This window comes from Meleagris gallopavo, chromosome 10, assembly GCF_905368555.1.
Source record: "Meleagris gallopavo chromosome 10, MGAL_WU_HG_1.1, whole genome shotgun sequence".
NCBI classification, from domain to species: domain Eukaryota; kingdom Metazoa; phylum Chordata; class Aves; order Galliformes; family Phasianidae; genus Meleagris; species Meleagris gallopavo.
Window position 1 is genome coordinate 26,086,119 of NC_139413.1, and position 23,883 is coordinate 26,110,001.

Genomic DNA, 23,883 nt, shown 5'->3' on the forward strand with positions numbered 1-23,883 from the left:
TCTAAACTAGCAAACAAGAGTAGAGAGAGAGGTGGCCTATGAGAGGCAATCCCCATCTGAGACTTTCAGCTTTTTTCCACAGCTGGAGTGTGGAAGGCCTAATGTTAGTGTTTCTAGCACAATATACTGATGTGCTCAGTTTCAGACACATTGAAATATGTTTGTGAGGCTCAGCTCCTTTATTTTCTTACTATACTGTTTAGCTTTATCTAAATAGAGTAAAAAGCGAAGTGATTCAATGTAACTTTTTCAGCAGGAAATGGAGGTTTTTGAGTTTGATAAGTTAGAAAAAAATCTTACCTCAGGAAGTTTCGGTGTTATTGAAACAGTGCTACCTTTTTGATAACACTATCCAAAATTCTTAATATAAACTCATGCCTGCCTATGCTGAGCAGTGAAAAATAAAGCATAAGTAAAATACTTGCAGTTTCCTATTGCTCCCTGCAAATAAGCCCTGTGTATGTCAGCCATGCTGCTATGTAGTCACAAGCCAACTAGGATGAAGGGATATGAGGATGTATCTTTAAAGACACTGATTTTTTTGCCCTTGGTTTTCTCATTATTTAAGTAACTTTCAACCATAATACTGTGATAACCATGGCAACCATGATAAGAGAAAACCCAGCAGACAGATTGATAACAGAATTTGCAGTTGTGACCTAAACAAGAGAGTGTTAAGAAAATGTAGCATACTAACCACAACACTTGGCACCTTTCACTTCATAAAATCTATGGTTTTGAAAATATAAAATATCCATCAAATGTTTTTGCTATCCTTTTATGATGCAGAGAAATATTATTATTTATGTTGGTAGGATTGCCAAACCAGTCACTAGACTGGATATTGATCTATTAAAAAATAATGGTCAAGAAAACATGGTTTGTTATGTTGCTGCAATGCCATGCAAGCAAGAATACAACTTAAGAAGAGAAGAAGAGGGCAAAATTTCCGCTTCAGCCCGTCCTTAACTGATTTAAGCACAATCAGATATGTGATGAAGTTTCATTGCAGCATTCTGTAAGCAGTATCCTGGCATCTTCTCTGGCATCTCCCAGCATAAATTTCTGCTGTAGGCTGAGCGCTTGCTGTGTTTGTCCTCCTTCCTGTGCTGTCCTGCATGTAGAAGCTTCACGCAGAAAGTTACAGCCGAGCACGGCTCCTCATAGGGAAGGACTAATCTGTTCTCCTGTAGATACTTCTGTCTGACACAGACAGCAGCAGCAGCCAATACAACAGGACTGGCAGCCTTCCAGTCTGCTGCCTAGTTCTCCCTTTTACCAACTCATCCCCTGACAAAACACATCAAACAGCGTGTGTGATAAACTGTCAACAAATAAACATACCTGCTGTGGTGCCTTTCCTAGCAGGGCGGTCTTTTTTTCTGTATGTTAGCATACTACTTAGGGGAATGAAGGTCAGGTTGTAGTTGTTACAACGCTTAATGATCATGATGATAAACATGAACAAGAAAACATCTTGTGTCCTCATGCATTTGTAATAAAAAAGAAATATTTTATCAGAGTTTTTATAGCTTTGTTTATTGAGAAAGTAGAATTTTATGATTTGTGGTAGTGGTGTGAGATATTTGGCAATTATTTGTGCATGGAAAAGCACTGTTTTGTGAGGGTTGGCTTGCTCTTCACTAAAATAGCATTTTGATTTTATTTTAATAGGAGTAATTGGAGCAGATGTGAGAGGACATAACCTGCCATGTGAAAACCAGCCAATTACATCACGAGTTGCTCTGATCTGTGGAACATCTTCGTGCCACATGGGGGTAGGTTGTATGTATGGTCCTAATTTGTAGAGAATATAGTAACTTATGTGTTTGGAGGGAAAAATGACCTTTGTGCCTCTCATCCTTTCCCTTGATTTTTTTTTTTTTAAATGTTAACTCTGTCTTTACCTTTGGTTATTAATTATATATTACCATGCATTTAGCAAGGACTTTAATAGTAGTAGAAATCAATACTGAAAAATGACGTGAAAAGTAGAAACCAGGATGCTAGAGTGGCTTAAAGAGCAGGCTGAAATCTGAGCCAGACTCTGAGCTTGAGTTATCTGTGACCAGCTTGTCACTAATGTGTTACAGAATAGTGTCTTTGGAGAAGGAATGCATGTCTCCAGTCACAGCCCTTTTCCGCCACCGCTTCACTTAATCAATATAAATCATTCTACCTCTGTAAGTTGCCATGATCTATGGAATTACAATCTGTATCGTGACTAAAAAGAAAGAAAAACCTTGATAAGCAATTTTCTGTTCGCTAATTTTTCTCGGTGAATTAATACAAAAGCTTTCTCTGAAATTGCAATTAAAATTTAGTGTCTGCTTTTGAAATTTATACCTTTTTAAAATGTATGAGTCTGAAAGCATTCCATTTAGATAAGTACCCTTTTCTGCCACATTTTTTATTTAAAACTCATTTCACTCTTAAATTTAGACTGATTATTGACTTGTTTTTTTTACTAAATGAGCAAATGGCAGTGAGAGTGCTATTGAATTTAGAGAGGTCTAACGTGCTTGATGGAGAGAGATCTCCTGTAGAGAAAAAGAAAGGAAGCAGATAATAAAGCATCAGGTTTAGCAGAATCTATAAGTTGCCTTTGTAGTAACAGCATGCATTAAAGTGATCTTGTCACATGGATTGCAGTGCAGTAAAGCATTTAGGCACGATTGAATTTAAAGATAAAAATAATCCCAGTATTGTGAAGCAGAGCATTTAACAAAAGCTTAGATGCCGTAAAACAATGAGGAATGTATTTGGATTCCTTTCTAAGCTGTAGATTTGAGTATCTAGTGTGCTGCTATTAGCTTACTTTGTCTCTGAAAAATCACATTGATGTCTATACCTATTAAGGTGCTGGAATGGCACCCTGTAAACACCAGCTCTGGGGGTGAAGTTGCCCTTCCAAGCGTGCCCTTACTTTCACTGTTTGCAGTTAATTTGGTGAAGGTCCTTCAGAAGAAGCTGTTTGCGTGAACTCTTCCTAACCTGTTTCATTTAGCTGAGTTAGTTTAAATCATTAAAATAAGCTGGGTTAATAGATACATAATACTGGGCTAAAATGAGCTAAGAACCTCTCAATCAGTTTCCCCCAAAAGGTCTGAGGGCAATGTTGAAGGGCTGGAAACGAGCCAGCTGGCTGTAACTTATCCCTTTAGTGTAACTCACCCTGGAGTAGGACATGTGTATGGCTATTTATTAATTTTTAAAATATATATATTGGTAAATTCTAATGTGGTTCTGAATTCAGTTCACAACTGCAGTTTGGGGAGAAAAAAAAAAACGAACAAACTAAATGAAAGCATATCAGTGTAAAGACTTTAAAATCACTTTTTGTGTGCGTACTCCAAGATGTTGTGAGATGTGGCCCATTAACTGCACTAATGTAACAGAAGTGGCATGATAACGTCCATGTTGGTGTTAATCATTGTTCTCTTCTGTCATTAAAGCTAAACTGAAGTGTGCATACGCTGTGCACCATAGACAAGATGAAACCTTTCAAGGCTCTTAATCATTTGAATGCAAACTCAGAAATAGATGCTTGTGCAGTGTTAGCTTTATTTAAATGTAACTACTCAGCATTTTATAATCATTTCCTTAACTACCTTCCTTTGCTTATCTGATCAGAAGTAGAGCAATCTTTAGCAGGCAAATTCTAAACTTCTCTGCATTTAATCTATGGAAAGATTCTGGTTTACTGTTATTTTATCTATTACCTATGTACACTGCATGAAATGAATGCAGAGCACACAGTGCAGTTGTATTTGTGTTTTAATGAGACCTATATGCAGCTGCATTTGGCTGGAATTAGCTGTTCCTTTTTTTAATTAGGGCTATAAAATGAAAGTATATTATACTTGTGTTTTGATAGAAATATATATTTGCTCTCTCTGTGTGCACTAAGGGACCCTCAGGGCTATAGAGATTAATCATCGAGTTTAATTTAATGCAGTGGGAGAGAGACCTGTGTGGTCAGGCGGGCATTAAAAAGTGCCTTTGATCTGCCTCAGGTGCACTGAGCCCCAGTGAGCCAGCAACAATAATACCTTTGTGAGATGATCAGAGACGAGAGAGGGAGAAAATGGCCTGTGTGGAAACTCAAGGCCGTCCTTTGTTGTGGTTCTGGCAACCGAAAGAGCCAACTGTCAGGAGAACTTCAGCAAACAGAAAGCAGGGTGAAAGTACTGCTGGATTTTTTTCAAGAGATTGTAACAGGAAACTGTTCAAAATCATCTGCTATGCCTCTCTCCCCGCCCTTCCTCCTCTTGGTGGGGGCAGGAGTATTACTGCTGCTGTGTCTGTTGGTACAGTATTTCCACTCTCAGACCGAATCCTCCATGAGTCACAGAGCAGGTATTGCTTGAACATGGCATTTACTTTAAACTTTTAAGAGAAACTGCTCCATGACCCAATTTTTATTACCTCAAGGACTCTAGAGATCTTGAACAAAAGACTTTGCTAGTTATGCCTTTGATATTTTAGAGAGTACAAATGTGGAACCTAATTTTACTCATGGCTATAATAGTCTGTGGTAAAGCTATCATTTTTATGAGAAGAATCACTTCTAAGAATTAACCAGTGACAGTTTTGGATGATCAAGCATATGCAAAGCACTGTGTTTCTGTTGAGATACTTAACTAGCTTGTGAAAGAGGCAAAAAGCACAGTGTAATTAGGTTACTGAACCATGGCCAGGTCCTAGCAGGTAGCTGCTGAAAGTCACTGCCACCTGAGGGCTCATCCATTATCCATGCTTGGGGGTGTGGGGACTGATGGTCTTTTGAATATTTTGGAGCAGTTATTCGTTTTACTTGATATTCTGCTGCCTGCTTTGCCCAAGCAGAAGTCATCAGTGCAGTTTGCTTTTGAAATGGCAAATAAGCTGTCCTTTTGCTTTTGAAGGTCGGTCCCTTAGTGTAGGGCTGGGATTCATTTGCTGTGGCTTTGATCTCTGAGCAGTGTAGGTATTCCTTTCAAGTGATGGTACGCAGTGGCTGGCTGTTCTGCGTGGGCTGCTGCCGCCCATCGGGCTTTGTAGGAAGGGTGTCTGAGCTCCAGCACCCACATTTAGTTTTGGAACTTAAAGGAAACTTTGCTTGTGCCGCCACGGCAACTACACAAAGTGTCCTGTACCAGAAAACTCCTAGTATTCCTTGCATAAACTAGCAGTACTCCTGCTGCTTTCTGATAGATGAACATTGCAATTTCCTGTACCTGATAAAGAATAGCGCCTTCTCAGGGACACTAAATTCACTTTTTTTCCCCTCATAATAACATGTATTGTGAGACTGTAAGCAATTTGAGAGTACAGGTTGCAGGTCAGTTGTTCCATTTTGGAAATATTTGTCATCCTTGCCCTAACACCTTTTTGAATTGATAGCTGAAGGAATTAGACAGAACATCATCTAATGGGAGCATTGTCTGGGCTGATTTCAGCTTACTGAGAGAGGGGGGACACTGAATTTGCTGCCGTTTTGAAATATAATGGGTTTGTCCCTTTCTACAGAGGGTCTCTGTTTTGGTGTGGTGGTGTTTTTTTTCCATCCTCATTTAGTGATATGGTCATTCTTCAGTCATTCTGTTTTCTTTATCAGCGTTCTGTATGCAAAACTTACTTTTTGGGATTGTCAGGGAGTCTTTTTTGGTTTGGATGGAGTCTCTTCTTTTACATCTTCTTGTTACTCCTCTATCTCAGTCATTGGGAACTGACTCATCTTCTGTGGTGCACAAGTTATTTTTTTCCCCTGGTGGTAATGTATGTGTGGTTTGAAGCTTAGAATGTAGTCCTTTCTTAAAATTTGAGAGGTATAAGTAGTTTATTTTCTATCTTGCTTATATTCACTGTGTGATCTAAGAGACCGAGTTTGAGCAGCAAAATGGGCAGTTTGTTTTGCTGTTCCAATGCTTACTATGTATTATTTTAGGAAGAATGTCCCGTATTCTGTTTTACCAAGCCTGATTAGTCTTTGCCTGTTTTCTTCTAAAGGAACTTCAGCCCAATTTGCTTCTTCTAAATTTGTTCATTTGATTCTCGTGATGACTGGCAAACACAATAGAGCTTCATTGCTCCACAATATCCACCCAAGCTGCCAGCTTTGTTCACACAAATAGAGTGCAAAGCACGTTTCCACCCCCAAAGCATGCACAGTACGTGTCCTTTACAGTACATCCTGGAGTGGAGGCTGCAGAGACATGCTGGCTCGAAGTGTTCTCATAGCCTGATCTCTGTAATCTCGGTGGGAGCCAGACCAGCAAGTGGATTCCGTGTATTTTGGCTCTGATACCAGAGTCTCCTCTTCAGAACATGCCACGTTGTTAAAGCAGCAGACCTTAGAGTAATTACTACAGAAGGACTCCTCAGCTGCTTGAAATGATCTGCGATGAGGGGAAAACTTGCAGAGACAAAACAGCCTGGTACTTGCTCTCCCAGCTATATTTAATCTCATCGGATGGCACTGAGCAAACTTTCTGGAGCGGAGAACTGTGAGCAGCGCTTCAGCCTCGCGCCCTGCAGCACAGCTGCACATGTGGCCCTGCTGTGAAACGTGCAATCTCCGTGGGGACAGGGCCAGAAGCCCTCAGCAAGGAGCCTGGATGCCAGCTGGCTGTGACCCAGGTTCAGCAAAGGCAGCAACTTGTCCTTCTGCTGACCAAGGAAAAGGGGCTGGGTTTGGGAGGGTGAGATGAGAGAGGAGGAAGGCAGGAGGGAGAAAAAACAAAAAAAAACAAAACAAAACAACGCAAAAGCAACACTTGTGAAGCTGAGGCAATCTAGAGAAGTTTTAGCAATGACCCGTGCCTGCTTTTGAAATTGATAAGTGCTTGCCCTCCTGCTTTTTTAATATTCTCCTCTTCTGTAAGGCCAGTTCTACACATCAATCACAGAGCTGATGTCTTTCAAATGGGAGAACTGAATTAGTGTCATGGGAACCTCTCCCTTGCTCTGTCCTCATTCAGTTCACTTCTGCTAGCTTATATATCGAGTTTGGCAGCAGTCACAGTGCTGACTTCCCAGCTAATGAAGACATTTTACATTCAGGGAGGGCTGTGTGAGATGAAAACCACATTTTCTTCACGACTGTTGTTACACGTTGCCCATCCTTGTTCTACACAGATTGTGTCTTCTGAGGAGAAGGTCACAGGGCCTGCTTTGATATTTTTCAGCCTATGGCTCTGGAAGGGTTACATAGCCATAAAAATGCCACCGCCTTCTACTCATCCCTCAAAGAAGTTCTCCACACCCTTTTTTAATGAGGCTGCCTCGTTCCATGTTCTAGCATCCTTGGTTTGCAAAAGAAACAAACAAAGCTGTAATATCCCCTGCACTGGCATTAATTTGACATTGTATGCTTTGTTTGCTTTGTTTTGTTTATAAAAGGCAAGAAGTAAAATATTTCTGCTAGCGGGGCATATAAAAGATTGTTGCTTTTCTGACTTCATTATATTAATAAAAGCTAGGAAGAATTCAGTAGTGGTGGGACATCATGTGCAGGCAGCCTCCAAAACCCAAAGCACTTACTTGCAGAACTAGTAAACCACAAAGCTTCAGATCTTAAAATGTAAATAGGAAGTTGGAGAGTTTACTTTAGAGCCAGCAGTGGTGAGTCTGTATCATGTTTATTTCTGCTTGCCTCCCAGCCTTTTCTGAAGCTTGGCAGAGATGAAAGGAAGGGTTTTCCAGAAAATGAGTTATTAAAAGTTTTTGTTATGAGCAATATTTCTTTGTTCCTGGCCTGGCATAATTCAAAGCTCAGGTATGCTTTGGTGGCTGGGAGAATAGGACATTCCTATTCAGTGCATGCCTGTCACAGAAACCCAAGTTTTGCATCGCATCACTTTGTGGGCAGTCAACCTGTTCATGGGGATGTAGCTGAAAACAGTACAGTCACTATACTGTACGTGCCCTAGATAATGCTTAGCAACACTTCCAGAAAGCTGCAGTCCATTCTCCTTTCCTTTTGTGAACAGATCATTTGAGTTCAAAGACTCGAAGAATACATGGGGATAGAGCAAATACTTTGAAAAATATTCTGCTTGGAGCCTATATGAGGACTGATATTCTACAGGCGTCTCACTGACATCAGTGAAAATGCTTGCTTTGAAAATTCCAGCAGATGCGGTGGTTTTCATACTGCGGTTAGCTGCAAACCATCCTGTGTGACATGCAGCCTTATATTAGGGGATCTGTTTTATAATACTAAGCCTTTCTGCAGTGTCTTCTCTTTGGTGGTCTCAGGTTCTTTGCAACACTGAATGAATGGAGTAAGAGAGTGGGAACTATTATTTCATTTTTATTAGATGGGAGACTGAGACTCTGTAGTTTAGCAGATTTTTAATTGTTAATCTTTACTTTTATGAACTGCACCTATACAGTGCTGTGGAATTGTATACTTGAGTGAGAAATTTTGCTCAGTATGTTTAATGCAAGATTTTTCCCTGTTCTAAAACAACAGCATTTATATGCTGCAGATGACACTGTGTTGCACTGTACCATAAATGCACGGACCAAAGATGTTTTCTTCCTTGTCTGGATTTTCTATTCTATGACGTGAGCACAATGGATGTGAAGGCTTATGTTGGACTTCTTCCAGATATGTCCCCTAATAGGGCTCATCTCCTGTTTGTCACTGCTTGACTCGTGTTTTGCCTTAGAAAGCATGAGCTTCTTACCTACCTATGCTGACACTAGTAAGATTTGTGTGGTCTGCCTGCCAGAAACACTGTCACCTGATTTGTACCCTCTACTGTGGCATTGAATGTTACCTGTAAGTAGCTCTGGCAGTCACCACTTTGTATCTTTAATTCTTAACTGTAGCTCTTATGTATTTTAATAGGATTTGGGGTTTTTGTTCGTCTCTTAGAGGAGGGAGACGAGATTCTACAGCAAGGAAACTTTAAAAAATAAAATAAAATAAAAAAATTGTTGTTTCATTGATGTATAGATACCACAGTATTGTAGGGAAAGGATAAAACAACTTGATTCTGATTTATTGTATTATTGTTTATGTTCACAACAGTCTATCAGCAACTGTGCCCTCCTTTGTAACAAAAGATTTTCCTGTTTTCTATATTCTTCAAAATGATGATGCCAGATATGACATGTATGACATTTTATCAGTACTGCAAACTGAGCAACTCTGATTTCTCCCTTTAGCCCAAGAAGAAAATATTAGCCTGAAGCTTGTATTTGTTGTTGATCAAGCCTGAGTATCTTACTGGCATTCCTAGGACAGACAGATAGGGGACTCCTTCAGATCGCAGGCATATTTCTGTATAATTAATGGTCTTTCTAGTTGGCTTGTTTGCCTTGTTTTTGTTTGGTGCCATGAATTTATCAAACAGCCTGCTCTCTTGGTGTATCTAGATCTCATGGTGAACCAAAAAGACAAGTGATGTCCTTCTCTGATGCTAGTCTTTTTCTCAGAGGAACTTAGCTGGACTGTGAAGGAATGATTAAGATTCAAATGAAAGATTATAAGGGATGTCCTTATTCGTCTGCTGGGATGTCTCTGGGCCTTGAAATGATTAAATACAATTTTCAAGGGAGTACAGTAATTGCATGAAAAACAACTTCATTGTTTTGTGTTAGCTTTAAAAGTTTGGATGTGGCAGTATTTGTAGCAAGTATTATGGGATTTGGGATCAAAATCCCAAATGCCGTGAATATTGTGGTGTGCCATGTGATTCTGCCTGATTGCATCTGTTCTTTTTACCCTCCTTCAGTAGCTTAGATGGGGCAAGGTTTGTTAGCAAGAAAGTAAATCGCTTTTCATACAATCATTCTGGATGCAAATGAGAAGAAACATTAGCTGCTGCTTTTTTCCCAGTGTCAGCTGGGAATCACAGTTTATGCTGAGTTCATTGTTTATAACTGTGGGTGAAGGCCTGAGGTTCTCTCCCAGTGTTTATTCTGACCTTGGGAGTTTGTCTCAGTAAGTAAGGGCTGAATAAACACCAAGAAAGGTTCTCAGGATTTACCCATTTAGCTATTCAAATAAAAGCATGTTTAAAATAGTGTGTGATGGCATATCCCATATAATGTAAATCTACTTCCATTAACTCAGAGGTATTGTAAAAGAAGATTAGTTTTACATGTAAGTTTGATACTCTTGTTGGTAGTGGCCTGCACTAATTGAGAAGGTATACCTACCAAATAGTGAAAAAGAGAAGAGAAACATCTCTCCAAAATGTACAGTATTATGCAATAAATAAGATCTTGAAGTGCATGGGAAAGGCATTCAAAGTAGATAAATAAACCAGACCTCATTTGAAAAGATTTTTTTTTCCTTGATATTTTGCACTAGTTGCAGTGAGAACTGCAGGTTTTGAAGAATAATTCAACCCTATAAATAATAAGGAATGTTACATTCATGCAAGAGAACTTGAGCTACCTGTTTAGTTGCCACCTGGGATTTGTCTCCCACCCTTCCCTTAAATTTCTGTTACATCAGCTACTGAGCTTCAAGTTCTTCAGGGTTGTCACCATCTGATAGAATGGGTTGGCCAAGTTGGGTTGTCAAGATTTCATCTACTTACCATGCATATTAGAGATGACTGAAAATACTTTCAAGAAAAAACAAGGGTCTTATGGTACAGTCAATGGGAAAGGATGTAAAGCAAGATAGCCCAAATCTTTCTGCAATTTAACAGTTCTGCCATCAGCTACTTGTGGAAACACAGCACTCAGACACTCCCTTATGGACAACGTGTTCCTGAGCTGGCCTGACATATTGTGCTATGGTCCATTAGTCACAGTGACAAGGAATGGGCCCACTTCAGACTACATTGAGACAACCTCAGGGATTTTTAAGTGTTATTTGAAGACAGAATTGTTATTCTGTCTGGCATGTGAGCTGAGCAGTCACAGTATTTGTATCATAGCTGTTCTGTGTGCACACTTCCTAACCTTCCAGATTGGGGCAAGGTCTTGCTGGTGTCATAAAATGAGGTAGTGCTGCAAATCATATCTGTGGCATATTTGTTTAGGAACCAGAACTGAAGCTGAGGGACTGGGAGCTGCAGGGATAGTGCTGAGACATTAACAAAACAAAACAAAAACCTTCCATGTTCTTTTTAAAGACTTATATTGATCTTTAAGTCAGCATTATAATAAATGTATTTTCTAATGCACAAATGGAGTTTTTACTGAGAGATTTTCTAGTGTTCATGCAAGATGTGCTTTGTTTGCAATCTCAGTCTCTACTAAAGATTTGGCATCTCATGCTGGTTGGAAGTGGGAACAGAAAGAGTGGAGCCTGGGAGGATACTTTGGGAAAGGATTATTGTATGATTGCCCTGTGCCTATGGTCTTCCCTAAGCCATCTGTTGTTAGCCATTGCTAACAGGTGACTGAGCTGTATGGATCTTTTGGTTTGACTTCTTTATTTTTGTTGTTACATCGTTGAAAGGAGATAGTTTCTGTTGTGGTAAACTTTCAGGAATTTAATTTAGTATAGCGGCAAATTTAGTCCTCTAAAGTGAATATTTAAAATGTCCTGCAGTGAGTTGTCTGTGCAGAGAGATTTATAATCTTCACATCAACTGGCATTTTGTGACAGTGAGAATCTATCATTGGAAGAGAAGTAAAAATAAATGAGTGGTATAAATTGTTCCAGCTCATTTGAAGCCCTATATCCCCAGCAGCATAACTTTAGAAGAGTGTTGAATAGCATTTCAGCAGAGGATACAAGTAGAAGCTATTGTGTAACCAGACAACCTTTCAGTCCATTTATCAAAACGCTTGTAGTTCCCATTTCAAGAAAGGCGACACAGTAAATATGAGCAAAAAAAGGTTAATCTGTATATCTATATCCAGACATTTCACAAAAATAAAACTAAAATAAATCAATATAGTACTGTTATTCAGTGCTTCGCAAAAAAACCTTATCAATCTATGAAGAATGTGGGCTTTTTTTCCTCTTTTGGACATTGAAAACAATTTAATAGATTCAAATTCTTTTTTTCTATTTTATATAAGAAACCATGGCCTTTGAGAGTGAAAAGACAGATAATACACTGCTGTGTATTACTGTTTGCTTTCCCATGCAGTGGCACAAGATGTGCCTGATGTTAATGGATTCTGAAAAATGGCAGAATTTAAATATGAATATTCAAGCGTGGTACAGTCAAAATGTATCTAGTTTGTAGGATTTGTTTCAAAGCTGAGAATTTGGTTAGGGTCCCTGAGAAGACATTTGAAGTTCTTGCATCTCTGATTAAGGTGGACGGAAATGGTGAAAACTGAGTATGCCTGGAATGGTTACTCATGAATTCATTCTTATTTGAATTTTCCCAGAGTTGAAACTCTTTCAAGTTGTCCCAGGCTTAGCTCCAAGTTTGCTTCCTGACTTAAACATGGGAGGTTAACCTCACACGTAAGAAATAAAATTTTACAGGGGTAGATTTTCTTTTGAGGACAACAGTGTTGTTTTTGTGTCTCAGGCAATTCAACCCAGAGACAGTTCTAGATTTGGATATTGTGCTCAGATTTCCTGCTGCTCCCATTCACTACTTCTTGAGGCTTATCTCATCTATGACTCTGAATGACCTGTTTACCTGGAAGTACTCTCTCTACTTTCCTGGCCTCTCCTGGTACAGACACAGAAGCCATTTGGTCCCAGCCCCTTTCTAGAGGCAATTCTCAGGTCTTGGCATCAGTGTCTCAACCAGCATAAACAACCAATGTTCCTCAGAAAAAGCTTTGTATAAATAAAACATCATTTTTCTATAAAGAAAACAGTTTTATCTTAGTCTTTTTTACTTTGTGTTACCTTCTTAGAAGATCATCTGTTGAATCACAGCCTCACTAGTCTATTGGTTTCAGGAATCCTTTCCTACATTTTCAGTCTTTTGTCTGTTGCTCAATTCCAAGGATAGATCTTATTGCCCTTATTTTCTATTCGTGGGCTTCAGTTCTACATGAACAGCATTAGGGATCCAACTTCCGAGGTAGTAGTGTAACCAAACTCCAAACTGCCACTATTGTCCATCAAATGTGAGGTCAGTGATATATATTTTTTACTTTATATTATGTATATATGTTCCTTGGAGTTTTGTAGAGTCATGTGGGTGCATTACTCACATGAATGCAGATGAGTCTGCTGCTCATAGTGGGTCAGTAGAGTCATCTCTGAGCCATCAGGAGATGGCTGACAGCTCTCTGCAGATCTCATAGAAGGCTGAGAAGTTTGTATTTATTCATGGACAATGACTTTTCTTTCCTCTCTCTCTAATTGCTCGTCTCACAGAGTGTCCATAGGTAAGTAGTGTGATATGGATACCATTAAGCCGTGCCCATCTTCCAGCTTGTGCTTTGAAGTAGCCAAGTACCAAACACTCATGTCTTGTTACAGCTCCAATTTTCTCAAACTGGCAAATTACAGTGTAAGTTGACATGAGACTTGAGGAGTGCATTGTTCAGATGTAGTCCTCTCACCTTTTGTGGTCAGAGCTCTCCTGGTTAAGTAAAAGATGAGGTGACAGAGAGATGCATTGTACTTCATAATAGTGCCTTTGTTTTTCCATGGTGCACCCTCCTCATTAAATAGTGGGTTGTGGAACACAATTAGTTTGTGATATCTCTTTTCCTGCTCATGCCTTTATAATGGCACAGGGAGAAAAATGTAGTTGTAGGCTGTCTCTGTTATTATCGTAAAGTATGTGAAGGACAGTCTCCTTATGCAGAGGTAGGAAAATATTTGTTTGAATAGGGAGGATCTGCAAGGACATAGCTGTTGGCCTTGTAAAAGTTCAGTGCTTGAGTACTGCACATTGTGTGGATTTCCATATCATTTCTGAACTGGAGCACCCACTCTGTTTTTGTTCCCTCTTTGCGAGAAAGAAAATAGCAGGGAAGGCTTAATGCAGCCATAAATGAAATGAGCCAAATTTAACTTTCTTACAGTTGGATTGCCTGGCTCTGATCAGGTAGGCAATACAGAATGAAAATAAAACACCCTCCGTATTTGATTTAGTAGCTAGGTGCCATTCTTGCATTGTATTTTCCACTCAAGAAAAATAGTAGTCTTGTACAATATGAAAAATATTACTCTGAATAAAACAGGTCTTAGCTGTTCAGCTTTTCTGGTTAATACTGAACAATTCTCTGAAGGCTGATATCATTGCATGTTTGTTTTGTAAGACTGGTATCTAAAAAAGAAAGGGAAGCAATTTTAAAATCAGCATAGACAAAGCAATTGCCAAGTTGGTAATCAAGTAATTAAGAGTATAGGCATGTGAAGAAATTAACTGTGTAATCTATGGGGTGTATTTGCACGCTGTCAGCGACTTTGCAGTAGCACTCCTGGCCCTGGTTTCCTGTGGAATGTGCAAGGTCCCTGGGATTTGTCACATGATATGCCACAGAAAGATCTTGAGTAGAGGTGGTTTTTACCAGGCAACTGGCCTCCTATTTTTGCCTGTAATAATTTATTCATGTGGCAGTACCCAAGATGTATTGATACCATACACACTTTTGGCTGAAAACTGGTGCAGTATATTGAGAAAAACATGAAATACCCAGAGTTAGCTCAGCTGAAGAGGTTGGAACTGGTTGGTATCTCAAAACGGGTTGCCATGTAGAGGTGCCTGTTATTCTGTTAAGGAGCACAGCGAGTTCTTTTAGCCCCACAGCATCCTTTGTCAAAAGGTTTTCTCAGAAACACAACTTCAAACTGGCTGTTGGTGGCAGAGCTCCAGGAAAGCTGCTTATGGGAGTGCAGTCTGTGAGCTCTTAGAGTCCCAGCTCTTGGCAAGAGCCTTTTGTATTCCATTTAAGAAGATAAAAGAAAATACAGCTGAATAAAAGTTTCAGGGTTTTTGTTTGTTTGTTTCTTGATAAGTTTGGAAAAAAATTGTTATCAATTATAAGTAATGTTTTAGGTGATGTGTTTAACTCTTTTGAGAGCCAGGTTCCTTTGGGTGAGGAGAGGAAACCCCCATACCCTGTCTAATCATTTCAGCTGGTGGCTACATTTTCAACAGTAAATGTGGGAGTAGGTCGTCATCGCCCTTAAGTGAGGGATATGTCTGGTAAAGTCATGTCCAGCCCTCGGATTTTGAAGTGTGTATCTGCAGCTAGACTGATACTCTTAACAAACAAAGCTCTGACTGCGTGAGCTGTCTTTAAGTATTCTTATTCCCTACTTTTTTTTTTTCTTTTTTCTTTTTCTTTTTTTTTTGAAATAAGGAACATGGGCATACAGAAGCAAACAAATTCCCTTTTCCTTTGCTATCTAAATATACACTGTCTCCCATTCAAGAAGATGTCTCTCACCTTTGTGGACATATGCTAGCTTCCCTAATTCTAGACACTCAACAGCTAGGGCCACCATACCCTCCTAAGGGTGAGTGCCTGAGTCCATTCTTGGATACGCAAAGAGAAGGCTTCATGTTCTGTGTTCCAGAAATCAGTGGGAAATGTGCGTCTCTGGCATTTTGAAATCAGATTACCTATATTACTCTAAATAGTAGTGCTAGCCCAGGTTCAAGCAGTGTACATCAGCATAATTGTGAGGAAGCTGGTGGTTAGCATGCAGGTTTGAACAAGCTAAGGCTTTGGCTTCCAAGGCTGGGAGCACTGCTCCAGACAACTTTATCTTTGTACCTGTAAATATAAAGTTGATTAAATAATATTATTGTGATTCAAAATATTCTTTCATTAAAAATCATAAGAAAAAATGCAAATACCTTTCCTCATTTAGCCTTGAATAAAGGTCTCACAGTGAAAATGTTAATAATTTCAGTGAAATTTTCCTCTAAGTAATTCTTGTAAGATATAAAGCCAGATTGGGCAATGTATAATCCCATCGTATAAGTCACCTGAAATATTTTCAGAGATGAGATGGTTGTCCTAGGCATGTGTTTTTTTCACTGGGCATTAATCACATACCTTGTTTGGTGTGTAGGTTGTAGACCAGTCAATGTTCTATGGAAAATTCAGAAAACCATCTGTTTCTGATCATTTTTACTTCAGGGTGTTGTTGTGGTTGTGATTGGTTTGGTTTTGCCACACAAGTTTGTGATGCCACCAAGTGAAGAATAAGCAGCAAAATCAGAAAGGTGTTTGTGTGTTTCTATGTTGTCATGCATGGCCTGTGTGGATCTGTTGCTCCAGCTAAGCTGCTGCAAGCTGGGCTGGCTTTCAGCATTCCTGCTGCAGGTCACACACTGAATCATATCTGCCTTTCTTGTCTGTCTCTTTCAACCTTGGCTGGCTCCACAGCCAGAAATCTTATCTGTAGTGTCTTTTACAGAAAAAATATCACTTGATGCCTTTGACTGAGGGGTGTTTTTGTTTGTTTGTTTCTTGATCAACCTCCACAGATGTAAATGGTCAATCTGGTTTTGCTTTAATTCATTCTCAGTTGCAAAGGTTTAGTAACCTTCCAAGTTTCTTTGGTAAACCCATGACATAGCCTTTGCAACAAATGATGGTGTCCATGCTCAGCAAGCCATTTATGAAAGTGATTACATCACATAAATTAGAATTCCTAAATCGCCTGTAAATAAATTCCCCAAATCATCTGTGGTTGGATGTGTTGAGGCAGAATCCCAAAGTCCACGTTCTGTCTCTATGTGGTCTTTACTCAATAACTGCCATGCTTTCAGTGGGATAAAGTTAGCTCTGTGCAAAAATTGTTGTGGCCTAGTCTTAAAATTGCTGGAGAGCAACTCTATCCCTGTGGATGGCCATGTAATGCCAACCTGTCACAGGGAGGAGAGCTATGTCACTTGCCTCCACAAGCTATGCAGCTACATTGCAAACCTGTGATGGATGGAGGATAGAAGTTTGAAATATAATCAAATAAATAACTGGTGGTATATGACCTTTAGGAGTTGGAATTCCAACATTAGGAGTTGGAATATTAATTAATTTTAACTTTGTGTTCTGAAGTACATTTTTTGTGTGTGTTCCAAGAGCTTATTTGCTGAAATATCGGCTAAAGCTTGAATATTGATGTGTATTTACTATATAATTAATAATTATATGCTAGTAATATTTACATTTAATTAGTTAGCTGAATTCATCATACCCTTGACCAGGAGAATTGCCCTCAGAGTTATGGGGAAGCTAAGATGTAAACTCGTTTAGTGCTTGAGAAGTAGTGCCAAGATGGCAATCATAGAGTAGGCGTCAGTACTCTGAAAAAAACAGCTGTGCACCCCAACCCTGCTCCATAATATACATCATACATCCAGTAGCTATCAATATGACCTGAATTTGAACCTGAAACCTAGAAATGAAACATTCTTGGGTTTCTCTTTGAATTCTCTCTCTCTCTCTTTTTCTTTTTTAATTAATCTCATTCTTTGTCAGAAAGTTGTGGCCAAATAGCTATTTCAGACCCATCTGTCAGCAGAAGCCAAATGATGCAGTTTTCTTAATACAGGATTTAATGCATCAATGTAAAATCCCTGCATTGAATGAAGATCAGTATTCTTAAGACGAAGTTTGGAAGTTAAAAGTCAGCAAAGAATGTAATGAAAGCATTTGACCTGTTGATGATCAAAGTCCAGACCTGCAAAGAGCATTCATTAGTTGGTGACTGATACAGTGCTATGCCTTGTTTCTTACCCTATTCTCCTTTAATGTCTTAGATTTCTTTTTTATACCTGCCTTAGCATAACGAAGGCAGCTGTTGTTCTGAATTTCTGGCTATGGAAACTGATAAGTGAAATGATTTTGAAACAACTTTTCTGAATTAGCTTCTCATTAATAAGCCCTTACTTTAAATAATTAGTGAACAGTAGAATGAAAGCTTAATTTGGCTTTTATAGGTCAAGAACAGTTTGATTTTTGTCTCTGCATGCTGTACTGCAAGTTAATAGAGAATCTTATGGCTGAAATCACAGGCACAATATTAGGAAAAAAAGAAAAGACAACGAAAGACTTGTATATACAGCAGCATACCCTGTTAATATAAAGATTTACTTTTCAAGTGATAGCCAGGTTCTTCAACAGTGTTGTCATTAGGAATTTTTTTTAAGTTACTAGGAATTTTTGGTAAGCGTATAACAGCAACAGAAGGTGTCATCTAAGGAAGAAAATTGTGTTGGAATTCACGCTTCCATGAAACTGCTCTCTCCAGCAGGGCCTGTTTTATTTTATCTTGTTCTAATTACTGTAACGTTTACGCAGAACTGATGAGGAAACACAAGCATGTGCCCAATCATTATGGCTAGTCTAGCAAAGCTAAACTAAGTCAAATAAATCTTGCTTTTTTGTCTTGCTGATTTCATGGAACAGCTGCATGCCTTGGTGATTCTTTTGTGAAGGTCTGCGTTCTGTTCCATTATCTGACCCAAATGACATCTGGGAAAGTTTGGATTAAAAGTTGTCATTTTCATTATCTTACATTAGCTGTAAGTTAGCCTTTATGTAGTAAGCAGTGGTTTTTTAATCTTTTTCAATAGACATTTTTCTGCGTTTTTTTTTTTTTAGAGGGAGAGGCAGGTGGGGGAGGAATAAACCAAATATGCTTCTACCCTTGTACTAATGCCATTTGAATAGGTTCCTTCGTACTTTAGCTTAGTTCCATATAGCAGTATCTCTTTTAAAGATATATTTCATTCCTGTGAGCTGCCAGATGTGCTGGTGATACGTTCTTAGATCTCAGATAGGTTGACATTGATTTTCCTAGCACACACCAATGTAGAAATCTGGTCTGTAACTCATCCAAATGATCTATTCATAACAAAAAGTGCCTTCTGGCAGTTGCACTGCAGCTGAATACTATTAAACTGAATTCATCATTTGTTTCTGATTGCTCTATATGTTTACATATCTTACATATTAGTACAATCTTATATAGAGCACACACTGAAGTTAAGTCCTCCCAGACAGAACCTCTTCCTCCTTATTTGCCCTTTCAGATGTTGAACTTCTCTTTTTCTGTTAAAATGAATGATAACTTTGAAACTTTTTAATGCTTTCCTCTACCAAAACGAAGGGTAAGATATAGGACTGCACATGGTCAGTGGGCATGGTGGTGATGGATTGGCAGTTGGACTTGATGATCTTAATGGTCTTTTCCAACCTTTATGATCCTGTATTGGGGAGATGTGGAAAGGTGACATCTTCCTGCACAAAAGAATTCCTCCCCATCCAATGCCAGATGAACTGTGAGGTACAGTTATGGAGTATAATAATTCCGTAAGTAAACACCATCATACATGGGGCAGTAGTCTGTGGAGCAGGATCAAATGCTTCTCATCTCCTGTCTTCAAATGCCTGCTGCAGTAACTGTTGTGCAGAGAGCATTCTGACACCCAGCAGGGGACAAGTAACTTGACCCTCTCTGTGTTTCAGTTTCTCTATACGTAAAAAATAATAAACAGTAACATGCCTCACAATAGGAGCGTGTTGCAGGGTGGATTTAAGTTAAATAGAAGGAAGAAAATATGAAGCTTCTTTTGAACATGTATTTTAACTTTCAAAGAAGGATGTCAACTCTTATTTGCTTTAAAAGTAAAAATCAATTGCCCAGAGATCTAAAACAGATGTTGTTTTCCACTAAAAAGATTAAGGATTCTCTTAAGCTCATTAAAGGAATAAAATGACACCACACTGATCCATCTGTATCATCATAAGTATGTCTGAAGGCAATAGAACACTCCAAAAAGGTCCCTTCCAGCCCCTGTGATTCCGTGACATGGTATTAGTGGCACAAAAATAACTGAGTCTGGCACACTGTGCTTATCTTCTGAGTTCTGTGGCACACTTTTTCTCCAACCTTATGCTTATGTCTACTCATGTGTTTTAGAGGAATTGAGTGGTATGTATACTCAGGCAGAATTTAGAATTTACAATGAAAATACAAACACCAGCTGCTGCATGGCTTGAAAAATTCAAGCATCCGAGCTATATCAAGGAGGGGAAATGGAAGCCGTTTGCTGTCTCTTTTATGCATGTATCTGCAGAACAGTGTTCACCATTTCTTCTCAGCATGTGCCTGATTTGGGGAGTTTATTATTGCACTTCTTATCAATAACCAGGCACATCTGATCTAGAATTAACCTACCTCCTGGATGGCTGCAAAATGTGGATTGAACTGTTTAAGTGAAGGTAGGAAATAAAAATGAAAAAATAAAAAAATAAAAACAATCAAATTGAGCAATGCCACATACAGTTAATAAATCCCAACATGCTAGCCAGTGTTCTTTACTTTGGAGAGTTACTGCAGCTGAAAAATAACGATGACCCGGTATCCCACTTGTTATATCCAACCATCCATCAGTGTGGAGCTCCCTTGTTTGCTCTGTATGGGTATTGAAAATTTTCTGGAATATGTACAAACTACTTCAGTAATAAAATAGTAGGAAAGTCTCAGTGCAACTTGTGAAAAGCCAGCATGGAAATAGACTGTCCTGGCAAATTCCTGTGGGTGTCCAAAATGTTAGGCCAGTATAGGCTCCAGGGACACTTTGGTCCTTTAGTCAATCTAAACCCTTTAGTTTTGTCAGACATGCAGGACAATTTGATAAATGGTGGAATAAGGACAGAAGAAAGATACAGATATATCTATATATCTATAGATATCTATATGATGCATTTAAACTATTTTGTCCTTTTCTATGTTTATAACTTCCCTTGTATTCATAAAGCATCTTTGTGCCTCAAATATCCTTAAAGTATTTGGTCTCTTCCCACTATGCAGCAATGTGTTTAGAGGAGGCTTCAAACAAGCAGATCCCTTCTGCCCTGAAGGTCCCTTCCCAGGTGTGCTGTGCCAAAGCCTGAATGAAGGGAATCATAGAATGGCTTGGGTTGGAAGGGACCCCAAGGATCATTGTGTTCCAACCCCCTACCACGTAAATGAGAGAGGATGCTGGGGCTCTCAGTGTGCTCCCATCATCAGTTTGGAGTAGATAGCATTTGGCAATTTTGATCTTGCGCTGCTGTGTTCTCAGTAAAGTTGGCGATGTGGAATTGGTTTAGAGATGAGTTTATTTTAGGTTTCTAACTTTTAGAAACATTTAGCCAATACTTTTTGTTGCACTTCTTTTTGTTAGTGAAATTGTAAGAGAAGGCTCGCCTCATGGAGGTGTTGAAAACCCAAGGCTGCATTAATTTGTAGTTTTAAGAGAAAACAAAACAAAACCAAATGTCTTTGCAATGTTTTTGACGTAGCTTTGTCCACTTGGAGTCATAAATGCCTTTTTAAATTCAGTGCAGCTATTCTTGCTCTTTAATGGGTTCAGTCAGCCAAAACGTTACGCAGACACACAGACACATGTGCAGGCATACCTCTTTAGTGAAAGTAAGTCGGTGTCCTATGGCTGATAGGGGGGAGTGAGCAGAATTCTCTTCTTATTTAGATGCATTCCAAAGAGAAATCAGGATAGCTCGAAACTGTCATGATGTATTTGGAGCAACCAGTCTTTGTTGCTTTGTTTTTCTACTTAACTTCATGACGAGAATCAGCTGTAATGTCAGACGATGGCTAAAGCAGACTATTGTTTGTGCAGAACCTTCCCTGCTGCTGGTATATTTACTAAACATGTGCGATACACAAATGCCAGTAAACTGCATCATCCAGCATATTCCCCAGTTGCCAGCAAAAACTGTCTTTAAAGTTTGGCCTGCTTAAATATACAGAGAATGTGCATTGAGTTGAACAGAAACAGAGCTGAATTTTTGTTTACTGTTCCTTGAAGCTATTTGGATGTGAAATCCTGGTGTTATTGAATTCAACAGCAATCCACAGGCATCCTTCAATGGGTGCAGAGCTTTTCTAATAAAGAACAAACTCTAAATAGAAAAAAACCACATTGTCCTATTGACTGAGACCTTTCTTGATTTTTGTTTCTGTGTTGCAAACGTGCAGACTCAACATTGTTAGGGAATTCTTGTTTCCTTCTCTTGAGGCATTTCCTACCTTCTAGAGAACAGCAGCTGCAGATTTACTTCATTAACACAGCTTAGTGGGCAGTGCATTCATGCACCATCTGATGGCATAGAACTGTTCTGCCATCTTATTTTCCCATTGAATTTATGGCTGCATGTACCTTGAATGTCTCAACCTGTTGGTTCTGGAAGAGGTGACGTGAATCATTCTCCAAATGACAGGACAGGTTATCTACCTATGGCAATGGATGAGCTGTCTTCTCCAGTCTCTGCTGCAGGAGTAAGTCATATTCAAACAGTGCAGAATGCTCAGCTAGCTGCTATGGCAATTTACTGCTGATCTGTAGCATGTACTACATTCTGTGCCTTGCTTGCTAGCTTGTCATACCTCCTTAACCTTTCTTTCTGCACTCAAAAGGAAGTATAGAAAGTCTATCTAGTCTATTGACAGCTTTAGTAAGAGGAAGGAAAGTGCCCTCCACCCTTATAAACTGGTAATTGGCATCTTTTGAAGCAGAGAAAGGAAATGAAACAGTGCGTCCCACATCCTGAGTGATCTAGCCACTGAAGTGCTGTGTAGGGACAGGACATCACTGTAGATATGGATGATCTATCAGTTCGTGAAAGAGACTGCTGCCTTGATGTAAGGACTCAGCTATGAGAACACACAGGATGAGTGCTCTGTAAGCACTGCTCCCTGGTCAGGTTAGCTGTGTTTTCTGCTGATATTCAAGCACAGACTGTTTTATCCAAATGCTCATTTTAACTAGAGTGTTTTTTTGAAGGAGCAAAACACCTTCCTTCTCCATATGAAATACAGTTCTTATTCCTGAAAGTTCATTCTTTGGTGTGGCCAGGCCCAGCTGCTGTATAAATGGGTGTGAGTGGGAGAAATAGGAGTTAGGCAGTCAGTAGCTGCAGCTGTATCATGTCATCTGAAAATGATGCAAATGGGGAACACATTTCTCCACATTCTCCTTAGAGTAAATCTCCACCTACACATTTTTGCTGATGATGGTAACTTCAGTGGAGGAGCACAAATCAGTATTGGATTCTGACAGCTGCCAAACATTAGCTATGAAGCACCTACTTCAACAGGTCACTGAGGCTATTTCTTACTTTTCCAGATCAGTGAAACACCCATTTTTGTTCCTGGTGTTTGGGGACCTTATTTCTCTGCCATGGTACCTGGATTGTGGCTGAATGAAGGAGGTCAGAGTGCTACAGGAAAGCTGGTAAGTGCATGGAAGCACAGAGCTCGAGATGGGAGCTGACTGCAATCATCTGAGATAGCTTCACTGCCAATTCAGCCAGTGCTGTGCCTGAAACTTCCTTGTAAGATTGGAGGAGAAAGCAGTAAACAATTAGTTGGTTGTTATGCCCTTACGGCCTGTGCATTTCCATTCTGATAGGGGATTATATGTAGGGCGGAGCAATAAAAGCATGTAGTCCTTTTTTGATAATTGCAGTAATTATTTTAATAATTCTACAGAGAAGTAAGCTTTCATACTTTGTAGTAGCAAGAGGGTGAGGTAGGCTTTGAGATGAGGAAATGTACAAATGAGGTCAAGAAGACATCGGTGAGTGCTTCTGTGTTTCTCCATGTGTTTCTCCATGTGTATCTCTGCTCAATCAGTATGATCTGCCTTTAGTGGCAAGGTGCCAAATTCCTACTGAGGAACCACAGGAAACAGGGCCTGGTCCTGCAAGGACAAGCTGTAAGCTCCAAACATACAGGTGGGTTTGGCTTTCCACAAATTGCAGCCATAATTGCTGTCTTACTCAGACTTAGCACCACCCATGTTTTAAAAATCCTCATGATCAATGCACGTGTCCTGGAAGTAGCAGAGTTGGGCATCACCGCATTTACGCATTCCATACGAAACAATCACAGTACAAGGAACAGAAATAATCCTGGATCAGGAAGCCCAGATACACCCTGAGTGGTGAGCTGTGACTTGATGTTCCCTCGTGTGTGCAGTCCTTGGCCACGTGAATCTTTGGTTCCTGTCTGTACAGTGTCACACCTTC

General features: G+C 39.5%; 1 protein-coding gene across 20 annotated transcripts in view; it reads left to right on the top strand.

Annotated features, from left to right (window-relative positions):
• Window positions 1-23,883, top strand: part of FGGY (FGGY carbohydrate kinase domain containing) — a 284,157-nt gene that overhangs the window by 219,457 nt on the left and 40,817 nt on the right. For all 20 annotated transcript variants that reach the window (XR_014885271.1, XR_014885273.1, XR_014885272.1 and 17 more), the window contains 2 exons: window positions 1,675-1,778; window positions 22,980-23,087. Coding sequence is in view for 16 of the 20 variants with exons in the window: in XM_085231838.1 (XP_085087964.1) it covers window positions 1,675-1,778; window positions 22,980-23,087 (212 nt within the window). In the remaining 4 variants the exon portion in view is untranslated. The remainder of the gene's footprint in view (window positions 1-1,674; window positions 1,779-22,979; window positions 23,088-23,883) is intronic.